At 43.6% G+C, this 17,635-nt stretch overlaps 1 protein-coding gene across 2 annotated transcripts; it reads right to left on the bottom strand.

Moving 5' to 3' along the window:
* Positions 1-777: 777 nt before the first annotated feature.
* Plrg1 (pleiotropic regulator 1) lies at positions 778-16,698 on the bottom strand. 2 transcript variants are annotated; one of them, XM_021196927.2, is made up of 15 exons: positions 16,584-16,698; positions 15,865-15,971; positions 13,773-13,915; positions 13,160-13,213; positions 12,613-12,703; positions 11,904-11,991; positions 7,261-7,362; positions 6,486-6,578; positions 5,111-5,260; positions 4,830-4,931; positions 4,020-4,122; positions 3,220-3,328; positions 2,324-2,463; positions 1,672-1,865; positions 778-960 (listed from the first exon to the last, which is right to left on the bottom strand). In XM_021196927.2, exons 1-15 carry the CDS (start codon positions 16,590-16,592, stop codon positions 901-903), a joined length of 1,545 nt encoding a protein of 514 aa, XP_021052586.1. In that variant the 5' UTR covers positions 16,593-16,698; the 3' UTR covers positions 778-900. The 2 variants fall into 2 exon arrangements, with proteins under 2 accessions (XP_021052586.1, XP_029393386.1); XM_029537526.1 differs by having other exon boundaries at positions 7,261-7,359.
* Between the last annotated feature and the right edge of the window lie 937 nt (positions 16,699-17,635).

The following is a 17,635-nucleotide window of genomic DNA, read 5'->3' as shown; positions in this document are numbered from 1 at the left end:
AGAATTATGAACAGCCACACCTCTGAGCTCCCTCAGAACCACTGACTTGGTTACAGTGTTTTCACAGCAAGCTAAGACTGCAAGTGTCAGAGATGCATATTTCTGGACCAGAACACATTGGAAAACTTGGGAGAACAGGTAAACCTGCTTTTGGAATAAGTCAGACTAAAAGCTCAATCACCACCACCACCAATGGAGTCTAGGGAGCCTAGGCTAACCTGGAACTCACTACATAGACCAGGCTATCTCGAACTGACAGAGAACCACCTACTTCTGCTTCCTTAGTGCTGGAATTAAAAGCAGGCGCTCACCACCATGCCCAGAAAGAACTTCAATCTTTTAATCGCAAATTATCAGCCATTGTCTTAAATCTTCAAAGCACTGTTTTTTTAAAAAAAAATTCCCCTCGAAACATCCACTAGGATTTTTCAAACAAAACTATAAAAATAGGGATTTGAGAAATGGTGAAGGGAACTGGCTGCTCTTTCAGAGGACCCAGGTTCCACTCCCAGCACATCCATGATGGTTCACAACAATCTCTAACTCCATTATCAGGTATGTGACACCTTCTTCGGGCTTTTGTTGGCACCAGGCACACATGTTGTACACAAATGTACATCCAGGCAAAACACCTATACACGTAAAATAAAAAACAAAACCAAAAAATCCCCAGTCAAAATAGTGTTAGGAACAGCAATCCTCAATATGCCTGAATTCTTTATATTTACCTTTTACTTCTAAAACTATAAACTATTTATTTCAGAAATAAAACACAGGTGAGGGACATGGGGAGCAGTTTATTGTAAAATACAAAGCAGCAATGTTTTCTGCAAGTGCGCTTTCATGAATGACTGGATATCCTCATCAACACCAAGCATGAACAGGACAGCCATGAAGACACTAAAACCTCTTTCTCTTGATAATTTCTGGTTTCCAGCTGACTGGGTGAGTTTCTTCTGTCTAAAAAACAGAATAGTAAACAAAGTGTGATTTTATTAGTTTGTTTCCTTTCAATGAAAAGATCTGTCTCTGCTAAATCACAGTACGTGCTTGGCAGGACCTGTTGAGTGGATCCTGAAGAATTTTAGAAGCAGCCGACAAACTTCTGGCATTATCCAAGTTTAACAAGGGATAAATGGTTTGGTTGGATTTCCATTTAGCTATTTCAGCAATACCAGCGCTCTAACTCTATCCCTTTCCACAGCAGTCTACTGTTTGCCACGGTTAACGTATCATTTCCTTCCCTGTAACTGCACTGAGGAAGAACTGGACTTAAGAGTAATGCTTTTTCACTGATGTTTCTGCATCAACGAAACCACTGAGAAGCCCTGAGCAGGTCAGATCGCTCGCTCCCAGAGGATGAACCCCATGGCACTACAGTGAGTCTGTCTCTTTTTGTACTCAAATGAGCAGTCCTTGTCAAAGTGACATGCAATTCTTTTACTTTAAAATGCATGTGAAAGCTGGGTGTAGTGGCTCATGCCCAAAATCCAAGCATCTGAGAGGCAGAGGCAGGAAGACAGTTTCAATTTTAAAATCAACTTGAGCTACAAAGTGAGTTCCAGGCCAGCCAGAGATACCATGTGATACCTTGTCTCTAAATATAAAATTAAACTAAGAAGAAAGATAGGAAGACAGACAACCAAACAGAGATGGACACTAAGAACTTACCGCAGTCTCATCTTCTCTGTAAACTTTAATGGTTTTATCAGCTTCAGCTGTTAGTAACCGACTTTCTGACCGATCGAAAGCACAAGCAAATATTCCTGACTCACTGTCCAAAGACCCAGGTTGTACAGCTGCATGAACGCGCTGAAAATTATAGCCAGTTCTCCAGTCCCAAAGGTGCATGGTGCCATTGTCAGCTGTAAGGGAAACACACAGCTCTGTTTCTATCCCTTCAACAGCTCAGATGACCCAGGAGCTGAACATTACACCAGCAACACAAAGATGTACAATACACACACACACACACACACACACACACACACACACACACACACAAATTCCCTAATATGGTTTTGTCCACTTTCATTTGTGTTTAACTCAGAATTATAGACCTTAAAGACATCATAACATTTAAAATCCAAGCAAACATCAGGCAGTTCCTAGCATAAATCCCTACTTTTATCACATGGGAATGCAAAGATGTCTAAACTATGCAACACGCTGCATGGATCACCAATGAGCATGACAGCAGGCACATTACAAACAGGTACATACACCCAGGCAGGTGAGTCACAACAGTGTGATGCTGTAGAAACTACTAACTCATTCACGTCAACAGAAGGGCAAACTCAACACCATAAAAACCTTGCATTACCTCCAGACACAAGCACTCCATCAGCATTGACCGCCAGCGTGTTAATGATTGCATTGTGACCAGAGAGATTTTGAATGAAGCCTCCATCAGGGAATTTCCACTGCTTTATGTTATCTGGAGAACCAGATGCAAATGTGTAACTAGAACAAAGATTGACAGGAATTAATGGGAAAGTACACTGTATCAAAGAAACTCGCAGCTTTGAAAAAGCCCCGTGTGCTCACTGCTCCAGACAGCCTCAGTAAAATGTAACTGTCCATCCCAGTACAAAATCATCACTCTCCTCACTCCAAGCTCCACCAGCCTTGTCCAACTGCCGAAATGTACTTTAGATCCCAGAGCAGGGTTTTGGTTTCTTCAGTGTGCTACACACTAATTAGCCCAACAAATGTGCACACACACAGGGCAAAAACAATCTTGAAAGGGGAAGAAGGAAAGAGAAAAGGAAGGAAAGGGGACAAGAACGGGAAGGAGCAGAGAGCAGTGGGGGGGAAGCTGAGTGTCAGGAGTGGCCTGCCTCCTCTGGGGATCCCAGTGCTGACGTCCCTCCCTCCATTTCCTGCACACTAACTTCTCCCTTAGGCATCTAACTCTGCTCTGCCTGTCTCTGACAGGACACCATGTGTGAAACAATCTATGACAGGTCAAAGAGGGTCCAGTACCCTGTATGTCCAGCCACTACTACTCTGACAGGCAGCTTTAACCACGACTTGGCCTCATCTATGACTCTGTAGAGGGGCTACGGCCTTCATTCCACAGAACACAAGGCAACAGCAACAGATGGGATCTGAAAGCCCGTCCATAAACAGCACAGCGCAGATATAAAGCAGGCCCTCCTGGCCTCAGAGTGTCGCTGAGACCTGGAGAAAGGCAAGCTATCAGCACAGCACACTTACAGTAGCGGATGTAAGACCACGGCCCTCACTGATTTCTTATGGTTCGTCAGTGTCACTCGTGTCTTTCCAGCCACTAGATCCCATAATCGTATTGTGGTATCGTGACTTCCTGTAGTAAAAAGACACAGGGACCAGACAGGATCCACAAATTAAAACCCATTAAACACAACGTACTTGTCTGTACATGTGTATACACTAAATGAAAGTCCTTCCACTGTGAATCATTTCCTCAAAGTCCTAAAACTGTAGTTATTCTATATTTAGCTCTATTTAACTTTTTGCCTGAGGTGGCAGAGAGTGGCTAAGTATAAAGAGCAAATAAAAACAAATATGTAAAGAGCAAATAAAAACAAATAAGTAATTTTAAACTCCAATGGCAGGAAAGGGGAAAAAATGAATCTTTTTATCTTAATATCTGTAGTTAACGAAACAAACCAAGTGAAAGAATGAATTTCCAGTCATGGTTAAGATCCACTGTCAATCAAGTAAGAGTCATACTAGAATGATAGTTATGAGATTCTAGAACCCTTGACTGTATTTAAAGCATTTTTCTAAACAGCTTTTACAATGCCTAACCTTTTTATGTAATGATACATAAAAAACACAAGATAAAATATAAACAACAACAACAACAACAACAAAAAAAAAACCCTAGAAAACCCCTTGCAATACTAACTTTCAAATGCCCATGATTAAAATCCAAAGAGAAACTAGAACGCAAGCCGGAGGTGGAGTTGCTCGTGACGGCTGCAGAATGGCCGTGCCTCTGGTACAGCAGTAGGTGGAGAAGTTGATCGTACCTGTAATGATCTGTGGCTCTGCAGCTTGGCATCTCACGGTAGCAACTGCATTTGTGTGTCCAGACAGAGTGTGTACACTGGCTTTAGTTCTCACGTCCCAGATCTGTAAAGTAAAGATATCATGATATGAAAAGGGACAGGTATCTGTATTTCAAAGCTCTAAGTTTGCCAAACCAACGTTCTAAACATGGTGAAGAGGACACATAAATGACCTATGTGCAACCAGGAGACAGTGGCTAAGGAAGAAAGAAACTTTAAAGATCAGGATACTAATATGTCAGCTTAGTTTAATGATGGGACTAGAGAATTAAACAGCCAATGGGCAACCACTGTGACAGTCTAGACCAGTGGTTCTCAGCCTTTCTAGTGCTGCGATCTTTTAATACAGCTCCTCACATAGTGGTGACCGCCAACCATAAAGCTATTTTCCTAGCTACTTCATAACTGCAATTGTGCTACTGTTATGAGTCATAACATAAACATCTGTGTTTTCTGACAGTCTTAGGTGGCCCCTGTGAAAGGGTTGTTCTACTCCCGAAGGGGTCACGTCCCCCAGGCTGAGAACCACTGGCTGAGCCTATGACACTGTCATTATGTCAACATGATTCAGGACTTTAACAGTAAACATAGAACTGAAGAATGAGAGCAAATAAACACAGAAGTCAGGAACCCGAGGGACCAGGTTAGTGATGGGTCAACAATCTAGTCTCCTTTATGAAAAGTAAAACAAAACAAAAGTCCACTAATACCACATTTGCATATGAGAAGACACAGGACACCTAAAAGACAACACAGCCACTTTTCATTTACCCGAGCAGTGGAATCTCGACTACAAGTCACCAGGACATCCAATGTTGGGTGTAAATCCAGACCATACACTGCACTTAGATGGCCATGATAGTGCCGTATAACCTAAAGATAAAGGCAGAAAGGTTACACTTTCTAACATCACAAAAATCAACAGTGGGGCCCGGGGATGCAGCTCCAAGGCAAAGAGCTGGCACTGCCCACAAACAGATCGACAGGGAGTAAAAACAAGCAACGGACGTGGCTCAGGGATAGGTTCCCAAGCTCACTGGCTCCATGCTTACCTTGTTATATTCAAGATCCCAGCACTTCACTTGTTTGTCTTCTCCACAAGAGAACAAGTAAGGGCTCCTCGTGCTCACGATCACACCACGCACTGTACTGATGTGGCCAGTCAATGACAGTTTTAATTTGCCACTAGCCAAGTCCCAAATCTGAAATCAAGTAATTGTTTTGCTTTATCCTGGTTACTTCTCCCACCAAAACTACTTTAGAACACTGAAGTGATAATAAATGTATACACAGGGGAATCTAAGGCTCTTTAAAGGGATTCCTCTCCAGATCAAAGCAGGGGAAGGCACACGGAAGCTGGGTGAGTATTTGCAGAATGTGACAAGGTCAATGCTCCCAACTCATAAAAGGATTTACGATGATGAAAATACCAACAGCACGTCATTAACTGTACCACAGAGAGCAGCAACTTAATCCAGAAAAGTACTAAGGACAAAAACGTTCACCTCACTACCTGTCTGCGTGTCTGTTTACAGTTAGACATCTATCCATTTCCGTGGTCACATACATCCCCGCACTTATCTAAAAAGCTACATGGTCAGCGCAATGCACTAAGCACCAGCTCACTAATTGTGGAAAGTTGCACTTTCTGTACCAGCTCAAAGACTTTTGTCCTGGCACGGATACAAAACACAATACACAAAAAGCAGGCTCTGAAATCACAATGAAAAACCATCAAGCTAAAAACTTTAATGTTGAACAATAGGGAAACAAATTATAGAATTATCTGCACATTCTATTTATGTAAAATACTGAGCTTTTCATAGATGATGCTATATGAGAAAAACAAGATTCAAAATAAAAACTAGAGATTTCTTCCAGGCATGGTAGTGCACACCGCCTTTAATCCCAGCACTCCAGAGGCAGGTGAATTTAAAACTAGCCTGGTCTATACAACAAGTTCAGTCCAGCTACAGGTTCAGTGAGACCTTGTCTCAAAAAATCTTTTTTTAAGGTTACTAGAGATGTGGCTCAGTGGAGGATCACCTGCAGGCATGTGTAAAGCAATTTAAAAGCTGACTCTTAAACAATAAATCCCTGTACAGAGAAAGGGTTAGCACTTCAACACAGACATTCTGAGTCTGCCTGAAGCTCTAACTGTGGTGGGACTGTACCCGTCTAGCTCTCAGACAACTTTCCACTGCACCTCTACAGAGAACTACGCTTCCATCCTATAACCACAGAATGAAAACTTCCTTCAGTAAGTCACACAGAACTAACAGTAGGCAGTTAACATGTTCACAAAACAAGTTTGAATTCCACTTTGCAAGCAAGCATTCTTATTAGTTTTGATGGTAAATTTTGCTGCATCAACAATACCTCCCTAGGAAGTAACTTATGGAAGACACCCTACATTCTTCTTATTACCTTTATTGTTCTGTCGGCGGATCCTGTAACGAACCACTGATTTCCAGGTTCCACAGCAATACACCGAACCCAGCCAAGATGCCCACTGATAACCTGTGCAACAAAAAGTGAGGTGAGTAGATTGATCCATACAGTGTTTAACATGCACTCAATTTTAACCACAACTAGGACTTGAACCACATCATCTTCAAAAACAGTTGTAGTTTGACAATTATATTTTAGAGTGAGAAACACATTAGCTTCAGTGATTGAATGAATACTGAAAGTGAGGTACATCTACACAACGGAGTATTACTAATCAAGAAAAGGAATGCACTTTATCTCAAAATCATTAAGTGAAGACACCACTCTCCAGAAACATCGGCTATCCACTCTGCCTGTCATGGCAGAACTCAGATGAGCTGTCGCCAGGAGGGATGAGTAAGACTAAAGTATTACAGGGATGAGGGGACATCATGGCCCTCAGCGGGGACTCAGAGCTCTATCTGTTAAAAGCCATCAGCCCCACACAGCAGGTGTGGACAGTGTCATATTGTACCATCACATGGAAAACAATCAGGCAGGCTCTCCAGTTCCTACTTCACCGCCACAGCCAAGAACTTTCTTAGTTACCTGTCCCCATTTGCATGCCTTCCTCTGTATCCTGTACTTTATTTAAAAAACGAGACACCGTGTGGCTGTGCTTGGAAAGCCCTCCTGACACCGCAGCATAGCGCTGAGCCCACTCACCTCAACCCTACTCCTGGCTGACGGAAGGAAACACAGATCCACTCACCCTGTAGAGTTTCCATGGTGGGTGCCACTGGGGTTTGGGCATTGTAGGGGCTTTCTTAGCCATTAGTGCAGAGTTCTTGGTATTGCCGGTCTCCATAATCATCTAGACATGGGAGAGATTACACAACCATTATGGCCATCATCTTGAAGGATTCAAGCCATTCATTCAAAAATACAAATTGAAAGAGGATTTTTGAAAGGCTTTGGTTTTTTTTTTTTTTTTTTAAATTAACCAAAGAGGAAGACAGCTAAGATACCTTTTAACTTAAAACAAAACAAAACGTAATGCTTCATCAAAACTCTATGTTCTGAGAGAATTCTCAACTGAGGAATCTTGAATGGCTAAGAAGCACTTAAAGAAATGTTCAACATCCATAGTCATCAGGGAAATGCAAATTAAAACGACACTGAGATTCCACCGTACACAAATCAGAATGGCTAAGATCAAAAACTCAGGTGATAGCACATGTTAGTGAGGATGTGGAGAAAGAGGAGCACTGCTCCATTGCGGCTGGTGGGATTACAAGCTGGTACAACCACTCTGGATATCAGTCTGGAGGTTACTCAGAAAACTGGAAATAGTTCTACCTGAAGACACAGCTATACCACTCCTGGATATATACCTAAAAGATGCTCTACCATACCACAAGGACACACATGCTCCACTATGTTCATAGCAGCCTTATTTGTAATAGCCAGAAGCTGGAAACAACCCAGATGTCCCTCAACCGATGGATGGATATAAAAAATATGGTTCATTACACAATGGACTACTACTCAGTTATTAAAAATGAGGACATCATGAATTTTGCAGGCAAATGGATGGAACTAGAAAATATCATTCTGAGTGAGGTCACCCAGACCCAAAAGGACATGCATGGTATGTACTCAGTAATAATGGATATTAGCCAAGAAAAGTACAGAATACCCAGGATACAGTCCACAGAACATATGAAGCTTAACAAGGAGGGCCCAAGTATAGATACCTTAAACCCACTTAGAAGGGGAACAAAATAATCATGGAAAGCAGAGGAAGGGAGAGGAACCTGGGTGAGAGAGGTAAGGGGGAAGGAGAAGGGGGGGGGGGAATAATCAGCTGTGTGGGGAGACAGGAGAGAAGCCCAGATCCTGGAGAATGAATCAAAACATGCAGCGGTGGGGGGTGGGAAGAACATCTGGAAAGCCCAGGAGACCTGAGAAATGAGAGGCTTCCAGGACTCAATTGGGATGACATTAACCGAAATGTCCAAGAGTGGGGAGATGGAGCCTGAAGCGACCACCTTCAGTAGACAGACATGACCTTCCATTAAAGCAGTGGGCTACCCACCCATCTTCAAAATTTTTAACCCAGAATTATTCCTGTCTTTAAAAAATGCAGGGGAACAGAGACTGAAGGGAAGGCCACAGTGACTGGCCCAACTTGGGATCTATCCCATGCACATACACCAAACCCTGACACTATTACGGAGGCCATGTTGTGCTTGCAGACAGGAGCCTGGCATGGCTGTCCTCTGAGAGGCTCTACCAGCAGCTGCCTGAGACAGATGCAGACACTTACAGCAGACCGTTGGACTGAGGTCGGGGACCCATATGGAGTAGTCAGGGAAGGACTGAAGGGTCTGAAGGAGATTGCAACCCCATAGGAAGAACAACAGTATCAACTAACATGAACCCCTCAGAGTTCTCAGAGACTAGGCCAAAAACCAAGGAGCATACATGGGCTGATCTGTGGACCCAGGCACACGTGTGGCAGTGGACACCTGTCCCGCCTCAGTGGGAGAGGATGAACTTACTCCTGTGGAAGCTTGATGCCCCAGGGAGGAGGGATGCTGGTGGAGGAGAGTACCTTCTCACAAGGGGGGGAAGCGGGTTAAGAACTCCGGGAGGTGGGGCAGGAATGGGGGCAACTTTTGGAATGTAAATAATTATGTTAATAAAAAAATTAAAAAGAAAAATAAATTAACCACCCCCCTCCCCAGGCAGACAGGGTACTGCACTCTGGAGTTCAAAACCCAACTGAGCCAACCACTAGCTGACCAACTTTAGGCAACAACTTGGTGACCTCCCTGCATCTCTCTTTCTTCTAACAGAATAAGGAAACACTATTTTAAAATATCGACTAGCTAATTCAGGCTGAGCATCCTTAACCCACACATTTAAACTTCCAAATGCTCCAACAGCCACGCCTAATCTAGATGTCAGACTAACAGTGCACAAGAGCAAATATATGAGCTAACAGACTGCCTACCAGAACTATCTGTTAAGACTCTATTGCTGAAGACACCACACAGCTGGGTTGCAAGCTACAGAGAGCCAGTCCTCAGAGCAGGAAGGTGCTGCACAGGCTCTCAGTGCAGAAAAGGCATCAGTGGGCCTACCCAGCCTCAACCTCTATGAACTTCAATACCAACTAGTTAGGCAAGATGTGCCCATGTGTACAATAGTGGCATTACTGCCACAGAAATAATCAACTGCTCTGTGCTTGGATTTGAGGCCTGCTCCACAGGAGGGAAGCCACACACGGTACTATAAACCTGGTCACAAACATATGGCTAGAAGTCTTCTAAATGCCTATCTTTATACCCACAGAGAAATGCTATTCCTGGACTTAATGATGGAATTTCTCTTGGGAGGTCACAGTCCTAAATGCAGAGATCCATGGCTGTCTAAGGCTGAAACAAGCAAGAGTTGAGTGCTCAGCACTAGACAAGCAGCACAGCAGCTCCTCTAAGGCTCAGTAAGCGCTGCAGAAGAGGACGTGAAAGAGGAAGGACAGACAGATGCCATTTTTTTTTAGCCTAACACAAGTATAATCTTGAACTCGCAGCAGCTGCAGGAACCTACACTGGGCCTACACAAGACTAACCCCATCAACTAAGATGTGGATGGGGAGGGGAGGGGCACGTGGGGCCGACCCCTACCTGCACAACTACTGCCTCCTGAGGCTTTGAGAGAGAAAGGGCCAATGTCTTCGGTGTGTGCTACTGAGCCCACAAGCACAAATGGCTTGTCCTAAACCCACTGTCTATACACAGCCTGCTTAAACCAAACAGGCCACTGCTTAAACAAAACCAAAAAAGACCTGGTAATGGAAAAGGGATTTGTAGAAAGGATGGAAGACAAAGGATGGAAGGTAAGAGTAACCAGAATGCATTTTTTTTTTACATGTATGAAATGTCAAAGAAGACATGTAATTAATTTTAAAACGTGTATGTCAATATTCCATGCAAAAAATCTAAAATCTAATCTAAAGCACTTGTAGTCCTAAGCACTTTAAATAAAGAATGCTCAACTAAAGAGTTTACCATTAACATCATTTCATTAATCCAAAACTATATTGAAACCATGAAATTCTACCCTTAGTAGCTATCAACTGGACCAAGGCGTGTAGCTTAGTGAGTAGACTGCTTGCCTAGCGTGCATGGAGATCTGGGTTATCTCCGGCCTGCATTTAAGCAATCAGGAGGTGGAGGCAGCAGGATCAGAAGCTCAAGGTTGGCTCAGATACCGAGAGTTCAAGGCTACATGAGACCCTATCCTGAAGAAACTTAAATTATATCCTAAGGAGGCACAAAGTCTAAACAGAGAGCTGCTCCGAAATGCGATATGGGTACTGACTGCCAAATGAGCTCCATCCCTGACCCCTGTGCAAGTAAAGCCACAACTCATCAAGGGGCTGCGCAGCGCATCATGTCACCAAACCAGCAGCACTCAACTGCAGCCATACACCAACTCACACCACCAGACAACATCAGTACCTGTCCGAAATAACACGAACCCACACCCACCCAAGGTTCAGTGCATGTGTGCATATGTTGGATGCTATTACTAGTGTAGCATTTTCCTAGTAACTGTAGTAAGGAAAAGTAATTTCAAGAAATAAACTGATTCACTGGCAGAAATAAAAGCAATGTAAGAACCTAGGGGCAAGGCCTGCTCAAGATGAAAAATACCTTAGTACTATAAAGATGGTTTCCTTGAAATTATTTTGTGTGTGCAGGCTCATTCATGTGGCAAATGCATGTACAGGTGTGTGTATGTGAAGGCCAGAAAATGTCAGGTTTTCTGTTCTAGCCCCACTCTTGACACTTTGAAAACGGGACTCTCACTAAACCTGAAGCTAAGGATTTCACTTTCCGACTAAGCTGGCTGGCCACTGAACACCAGAGCCCCTCTGCCACCCCTACTTTGACTGGCCCGCCCCATCAAATGCTGGTGTTACACACAGCCACACACAGCTTTCCTGTGGTGTTGGGGATTGACCTCTGGTTCTTGTGTTTGCTTTTAACTGAATCAACTAGCTCCCGGCCCCATTGCTTGTCCTTTTAAGAGTAAGGAGCAACTATCATGATCACAGTATAGTCATTTACAGACTATGCATATCACAGGATTCTTTTAAAAAGGAGCAACTTGGGCTGGAGAGATGGCTCAGCCTTTAAAGGCTAGGCTCACAACCAAAAAGTAGCAGCTTACCAAAACCATGTGCTTAGGGCTATGAAATGCTAAGGACTAACCCAGGCTGCTATTTTCATTAACAGAGCTCAGGATGGTACTGATTTCAGTTTCTATGTAAGACTTTTAGGATACAAGAGGAATCATGTTCGGAGAGCTAGAAATCTGAGCTCTCTGACCCAGGAGACTTACAGAATTCATTGCTGTGGGCTGGGAACGGTCAGAAGCCCCTGGGTGTCGGTACTCGCTTCCAGCAGGCCCAGTACGATTTGCATCGACTCTGCAGAATAGAGAGATCAAGAATAATCACTCAGCACATCCCTAGTTATGCATTCTCCACAAACTTTCTTTTGGAGATTCTGTGAGCCAGCTGGGAGACAGCTCAGTTGATAAAGTGCTTGCTGTTCCAAGCATGAGGAGTTCAATTCCCAGAACCTTTGTTTAAAAAAAAAAGAAAGAAAAGACATAGCGACACATGTTGGTGATTCTAGTACTAGAGACAAAACACGCCCAAGGCCAACTAGCCAAGCCTACTTGCTGAGTTCCGGGCCAGTGAGAGACCCTAAATAGAAAAAGGTGGGAATGCTGAAATGGTACAGTGTGGGCACAGGTATTGTCTTAGTTAGGCTCTTACTGCTGTGAACAGACACCATGACCAAGGCAGCTCTTATAAGGACATTTAATTGGGGCTGCCTTACAGGTTCAGAGGTTCAGACCATTATCATCATGGCAGGAACATGGCAGCTCAAGGACACACACAAACACACACAGTTTTGTTTTGTTTCTTTAAAGTGGATAGATAGCATCTGGATTCCACATTTTACATGTTAACAAGAAAAAAACGAAACCCAAAGCCTGCAAATGCTGAAAATCTATGTAAGTAAATCTATGACAGTCGTACCTGGTCTGGGACGGTAAGGCCACAGCTAGGGACTGTGCAGCTGACTCACTTGGCATTCTCTGGATCTTAGTATCAGCAGTCAAGGCAACACCTGTTCACAACAACCTTCGTTACACTCAGCTTGACTTGGCTTTTAATTTCTTATAATAAACACAGGCTAATACACAGATCAAATTTGACTGAACACAAGCGCTTGGTATTAAGAGAACCCAAGACAATACAGTTAATTTCCTATTGATTCAGACAGTACACTCATAAGCAAATAGTAGTCATTCAAATAGTAACAGACTACTTCCAAGAGTAAATTAAGTGACTAAAAGAAGTACACAATGCCAAAGTGTACTACAAACAGAAGGCTTTTTGTCCTCTGTCCAATCATATTTGCGTCCCTCATGCCAGCCTGTCTATACACACGCATGCACACGCATCTCAGCCACACATCCTCATCTATTTAAATTTAGGTACCTGCACAACTGTCCAAGCCAACAGATAATCCATCTGTGTAGACATATTGTCTACACATCTGTGCAGCCTTACTGTTACTTACCAGGTCCTGGTGGATATGGATGGGTGCCTGTCACCAAATATTCAACATCTTGTCCTAAAAAATAAATTCATTGCCAGTGAATTTGCCTTTATTCAAGTACTGCCTTTCAAAAGGTATTATAAATATTAAGTTTTCCTTTCCAACTCTACAGAAGCCTCAGAAAGGCAGGGAGTTGATGGTTCTGCCTGTAAGCTGCTAACAAGTCAAGAAAGATCATGTGCCTCTATCGAGCCATGCTGGGAACAGAGGCACCCCCCTCTCACTGACGACCTACTCTAGCTGTTCTTCACAGTAAATAGTTTCACATGGAATATTAGATTCTCTCTGTAACTATAATTTCACAGATGGTCTCCCCACAGGTTAGGAATCAACTTGAGTTTTTTCCTGTAGACACCACTGTAATCTTGTCTACTACCTAAGAGAATCCTAATCATTCTGTTTTCTAGAAAAAGTCATCACCTAAGCACCTTAATTACTACTCTGATGAGCTCATCAAAACTTCCACCATATAATCCAAACTTCCAGCAACAAATAATCAGTGCCCCCCAGGGAAGCTCTAAGGAAACATTTTCTTCTATTTTAACAATTCACTTGTAAAGCTGACAGTTTTCACCTTGATTGGCAGGATACTGCTTATGAGGATATGAATCTGCTGCGTTCTGAGGTCCCTTCTCCTTCAGGTTCTCTTTTGAAGTAGGCATATGCAGCACAGGACCATACTCATTGCGAAGCTTGATTGCCATTTTCCGCTTGTGACTATTTAAAGATCATAAACATGAAATGCATCCTTAAGTACTGGAAACACATTCACCAATGAAAAGATTCAGTTAGCCAGAAGAGAAGTACAGAAACAGACACTGTACTCCTTGTCACAGATCCAGAATGTTTTTTAAGTTAAATAGTATTTTAACAAATACAAAATTCTAAAATGCATTTCCATACCGTATGTTTACTTTATCTCACAATCTACCATACAGTATTCATTCAAAGCAAAGTAGGACCTTAGTTTGCAGCCCAATAAACACAAAACCTTTTTTGATGAGGCCTCAAGGGTCCAAGTGAATTAAAGACATACATAAACTAATATATCTTAAAGTTTAAATGTCTGAACACAGTTAAATTATACAGATACCTTTACTAGTAATCTAAAAAGTCCGGCCCAATGAAAGCACGAAATTAGCTCAGCATTTTATTTATATTTTTTATTTATTTTTACTTTTTGTTTATTTGAGACAGGGTTTCTCTGTACAGCCCTGGCTATCCTGGAACTGTAGACCAGGCTGGCCTCAAACTAAGAAATCCACCTGCTTCTGCCTCTGCCTCCTAAGTGCTGGGATTAAAGGTGTGCGCCACCACTGCCTGGCTAGCTCAGCATTTTAAAGAGAAATATATTTATATTACCTAAAAAGATAATCCACTTTATAAATTAATTATGAATGCCAATGAGGAGAATTAAGTACATTATAAAGAAAAAGCAAAGGACAAAGAAAGGCTGCACACAACACAATTCCCAGACTAGGGCTGGCGACAACCAAAACTATGCCACTCAAAAGTCTTCACTAGGGCTGGTGAGATGGCTCAGTGGGAAAGAGCACCCGACTGCTCTTCCGAAGGTCCGGAGTTCAAATCCCAGCAACCACATGGTGGCTCATAACCATCTATAACAAGATCTGACTCCCCTCTTCTGGAGTGTCTGAAGACAGCTACAGTGTACTTACATATAATAAATAAATAAATCTTAAAAAAAATAAAAAATTAAAAAAAAAAAAAAAAAAAAAAAAAGTCTTCACTACACCAAGGAGCAAAGATGGGAGTAGTACTGGCCAAGTACAATGTCAGCACAACAAGAGGCTGAGAGCAGAAGCTGGGTGGTGGTGGCGGCACATGGCTTTAATCCCAGCACTTAGAAAGCATAGGCAAAGGCAGAGACAGGCAGATTTCTGAGTTCGAGGCCAGCCTGGTCTACCAGGACAGGCAAGGATACACAGAGAAACCCTGTCTCAAAAAACCAAAAAAGTCTGAGAGCAGAAGCTAAAAACACGCACAAAGGGATTCACTAGAAATAAGAAATAAGATGACACAGCAAGGATGCCCCTAATTACTGGGCTGGTTACTTTTCTATTGCTGTGGCAAACACCACCATGGAGGCAATTAGAAAATAATGTATTTAATTAGGGGGTCATGGCTCAAGCGGCTAGAGTCCTTGGCCATCAGAGTAGGGAGCATGAGAGCAGGCAGGCAAGCATGGTGTATGAGGTGGGGGTGGGGGGCTGGACAAGAGGGAGGGAGGGGACAAGCAATAGGGGAGCTAACTGGGAATGGTGTAGGCTTTTGAAATCTCGCAGCCTCTCCCAAGGCCACACTTCCTCTAACAAGGCCAAACCTCCTAATACTTCCAAAACAGTTCCAGCAACTAGAGACCAAGCAAGCATTTAAATGCACGAGCCTATGGAAGACATTCTCTTTCAAATCATTGCACTGGGTGTCTGTAAGCTATAATTAGCTGATGATGTTTTTACTGCAGAAGACAAGACAATAAAAAAATAAAATAAAATAAAAATACTTATACTAGAAAACCACTTGCTACTGCCCAAGTATCCTGGGAGTATGCACTTTCAAGACCTTTCAAAGTCCCTTCCTCTCCTGTCTCTGCACCCTTCTATCCATATTACATACCTTAGTAACTGGAAAGGAATAAAGCTTACCTCTCTTCATCCAAAGGCACAGGTTTTCCATTATCAGCCACAAACATGTCATGGGTCCTCTTCAATGACCTGAACACCAATGTGTGTACAGAATGCTTCTGCACCTCCTGTAAAGAGACAACCAAATTCACACATCTAACTACAAGAGACCCATACACCCTAATCGACATTAGATTCATTATGCACTTTACATGCTAAGTATGAAGGAGGATATATACACTCCTCAATAACTGTCACAAGCTACAGCAACCAATAACAAAGATGAGAAAGCTGCTGTCTGGCCAGAGCTCTTAGGAAAGAAACTGAATAATGTCTACGATGTGTTCCATAGATATTTACTGAGCTAATTCTGGATCTGGCATGCAGTGTCCTCAAGAGACAACAGACAAAAGTAAGCAAAATAATTCTACATTTTCGAGGGTTCTATGAAAATAGGCAATAGGATGACTTGGGGCGGGAGGGGTAGAATTGGTAGATATAATCAAGATATCATCAGAGGCCCCGCCTCCCAGGAGAGGGTACCCACAGCAGCGCACGGACTGCAGGATCCCCTCAGGACTTGGGATGTCATCGGCCTTCCTCCCACCCCGACGCGCCGAGACCACCAGCTCTGACTACAGTTCCTTTCCCCAGATTCCCACCACTTTCATCCTACACTCCCGTGGGCAAAGCAAAGCTCCAGGGACAAACGGCTCCCGAGTACCCGAGCGTCACCTTACCTCTACCATGTCGCCGCCGTTTAGTCTACTCCTCCAGCAGCGAAGAAACTCAAATAATCGCCGCAGAAATCGCCGCCACTATTCGGCAGCTCTTTCCGGAGACCGGGGCCCGTCGCCGGACGTGACGCCAACCGCACATGCGTATTGGCAACCCGTCGCGCAGAAGTCCAGGGGCGGAGTCTAGTGGTGGAGGGCGGAAGCTAGGCGGAGTTGCGCGGAGCCTCGAGGCGGAAAGCGGGATCTTGGCAGCCGCTGGGCGGGACCGGGGCGGGGTTTGGGCGGGGATGAAGGAGGTCTCCAGGCAGAGGGGCGGGCCTCGGCGGAGCTGGGCGGAGTCCTCTGCTGAGGGCGGAGCTTTCAACTGGAGCTAAGGGAGCGCGTGCCAGCCTTAAAGCCCTGTTTAGGGGCGGTTCCTGCTTCCAGAAGCTAGTGCTCCTTTCTTGGAGGTGTTAAGCAAGCAATTTTTTTTTCTTTTCTTTTCTTTTTTTCTTTTTTTCGAGACAGGCTTTAGCCCTGGAACTCACTCTGTAGACCAGGCTGGCCTCGAACTCAGAAATCCACCTGTCTCTGCCACGCAAGTACTGGGATTAAAGGCATGTGCCATCACTGCCCGGCTTAAGCAAGCAACTTGGTTTGGTTTGGTTTGGTTTTTTTTCTTTTTTGGTTTTTCGAGACAGGTTTTCTCTGTATAGTCCTGGCTGTCCTGGAACTCACTCTGTAGACCAGGCTGGCCTCGAACTCAGAAATCCACCTGTCTCTGCCACGCAAGTACTGGGATTAAAGGCATGTGCCATCACTGCCCGGCTTAAGCAAGCAACTTGGTTTGGTTTGGTTTGGTTTTTTTTCTTTTTTGGTTTTTCGAGACAGGTTTTCTCTGTATAGTCCTGGCTGTCCTGGAACTCACTCTGTAGACCAGGCTGGCCTCGAACTGAGAAATCTGCCTCCCAAGTGAAGCAAGCAATTTAAAAAAAAAAAAACGGTTGAGAACTTAAGTTGTTTTTATTTTATTTGGCCTGATGCTAAAGTGTTGAGGTTTTGTGATTTACCCAGAT

This window comes from Mus pahari, chromosome 4, assembly GCF_900095145.1.
Source record: "Mus pahari chromosome 4, PAHARI_EIJ_v1.1, whole genome shotgun sequence".
Taxonomy (NCBI): domain Eukaryota; kingdom Metazoa; phylum Chordata; class Mammalia; order Rodentia; family Muridae; genus Mus; species Mus pahari.
The sequence above is the reverse complement of the archived record's forward strand: the minus strand, read 5'-3'. Positions and strand labels throughout refer to the sequence as shown.

Coding starts and splice junctions, on each gene's coding strand:
- Plrg1 (XM_021196927.2), bottom strand. Junction 4,123..4,829: donor GTCGAGATTCCACTGCTCGG/GTAAATGAAAAG, acceptor TTTACTTTACAG/ATCTGGGACGTGAGAACTAA. Junction 3,329..4,019: donor AGAGCCACAGATCATTACAG/GTACGATCAACT, acceptor TTTTTACTACAG/GAAGTCACGATACCACAATA.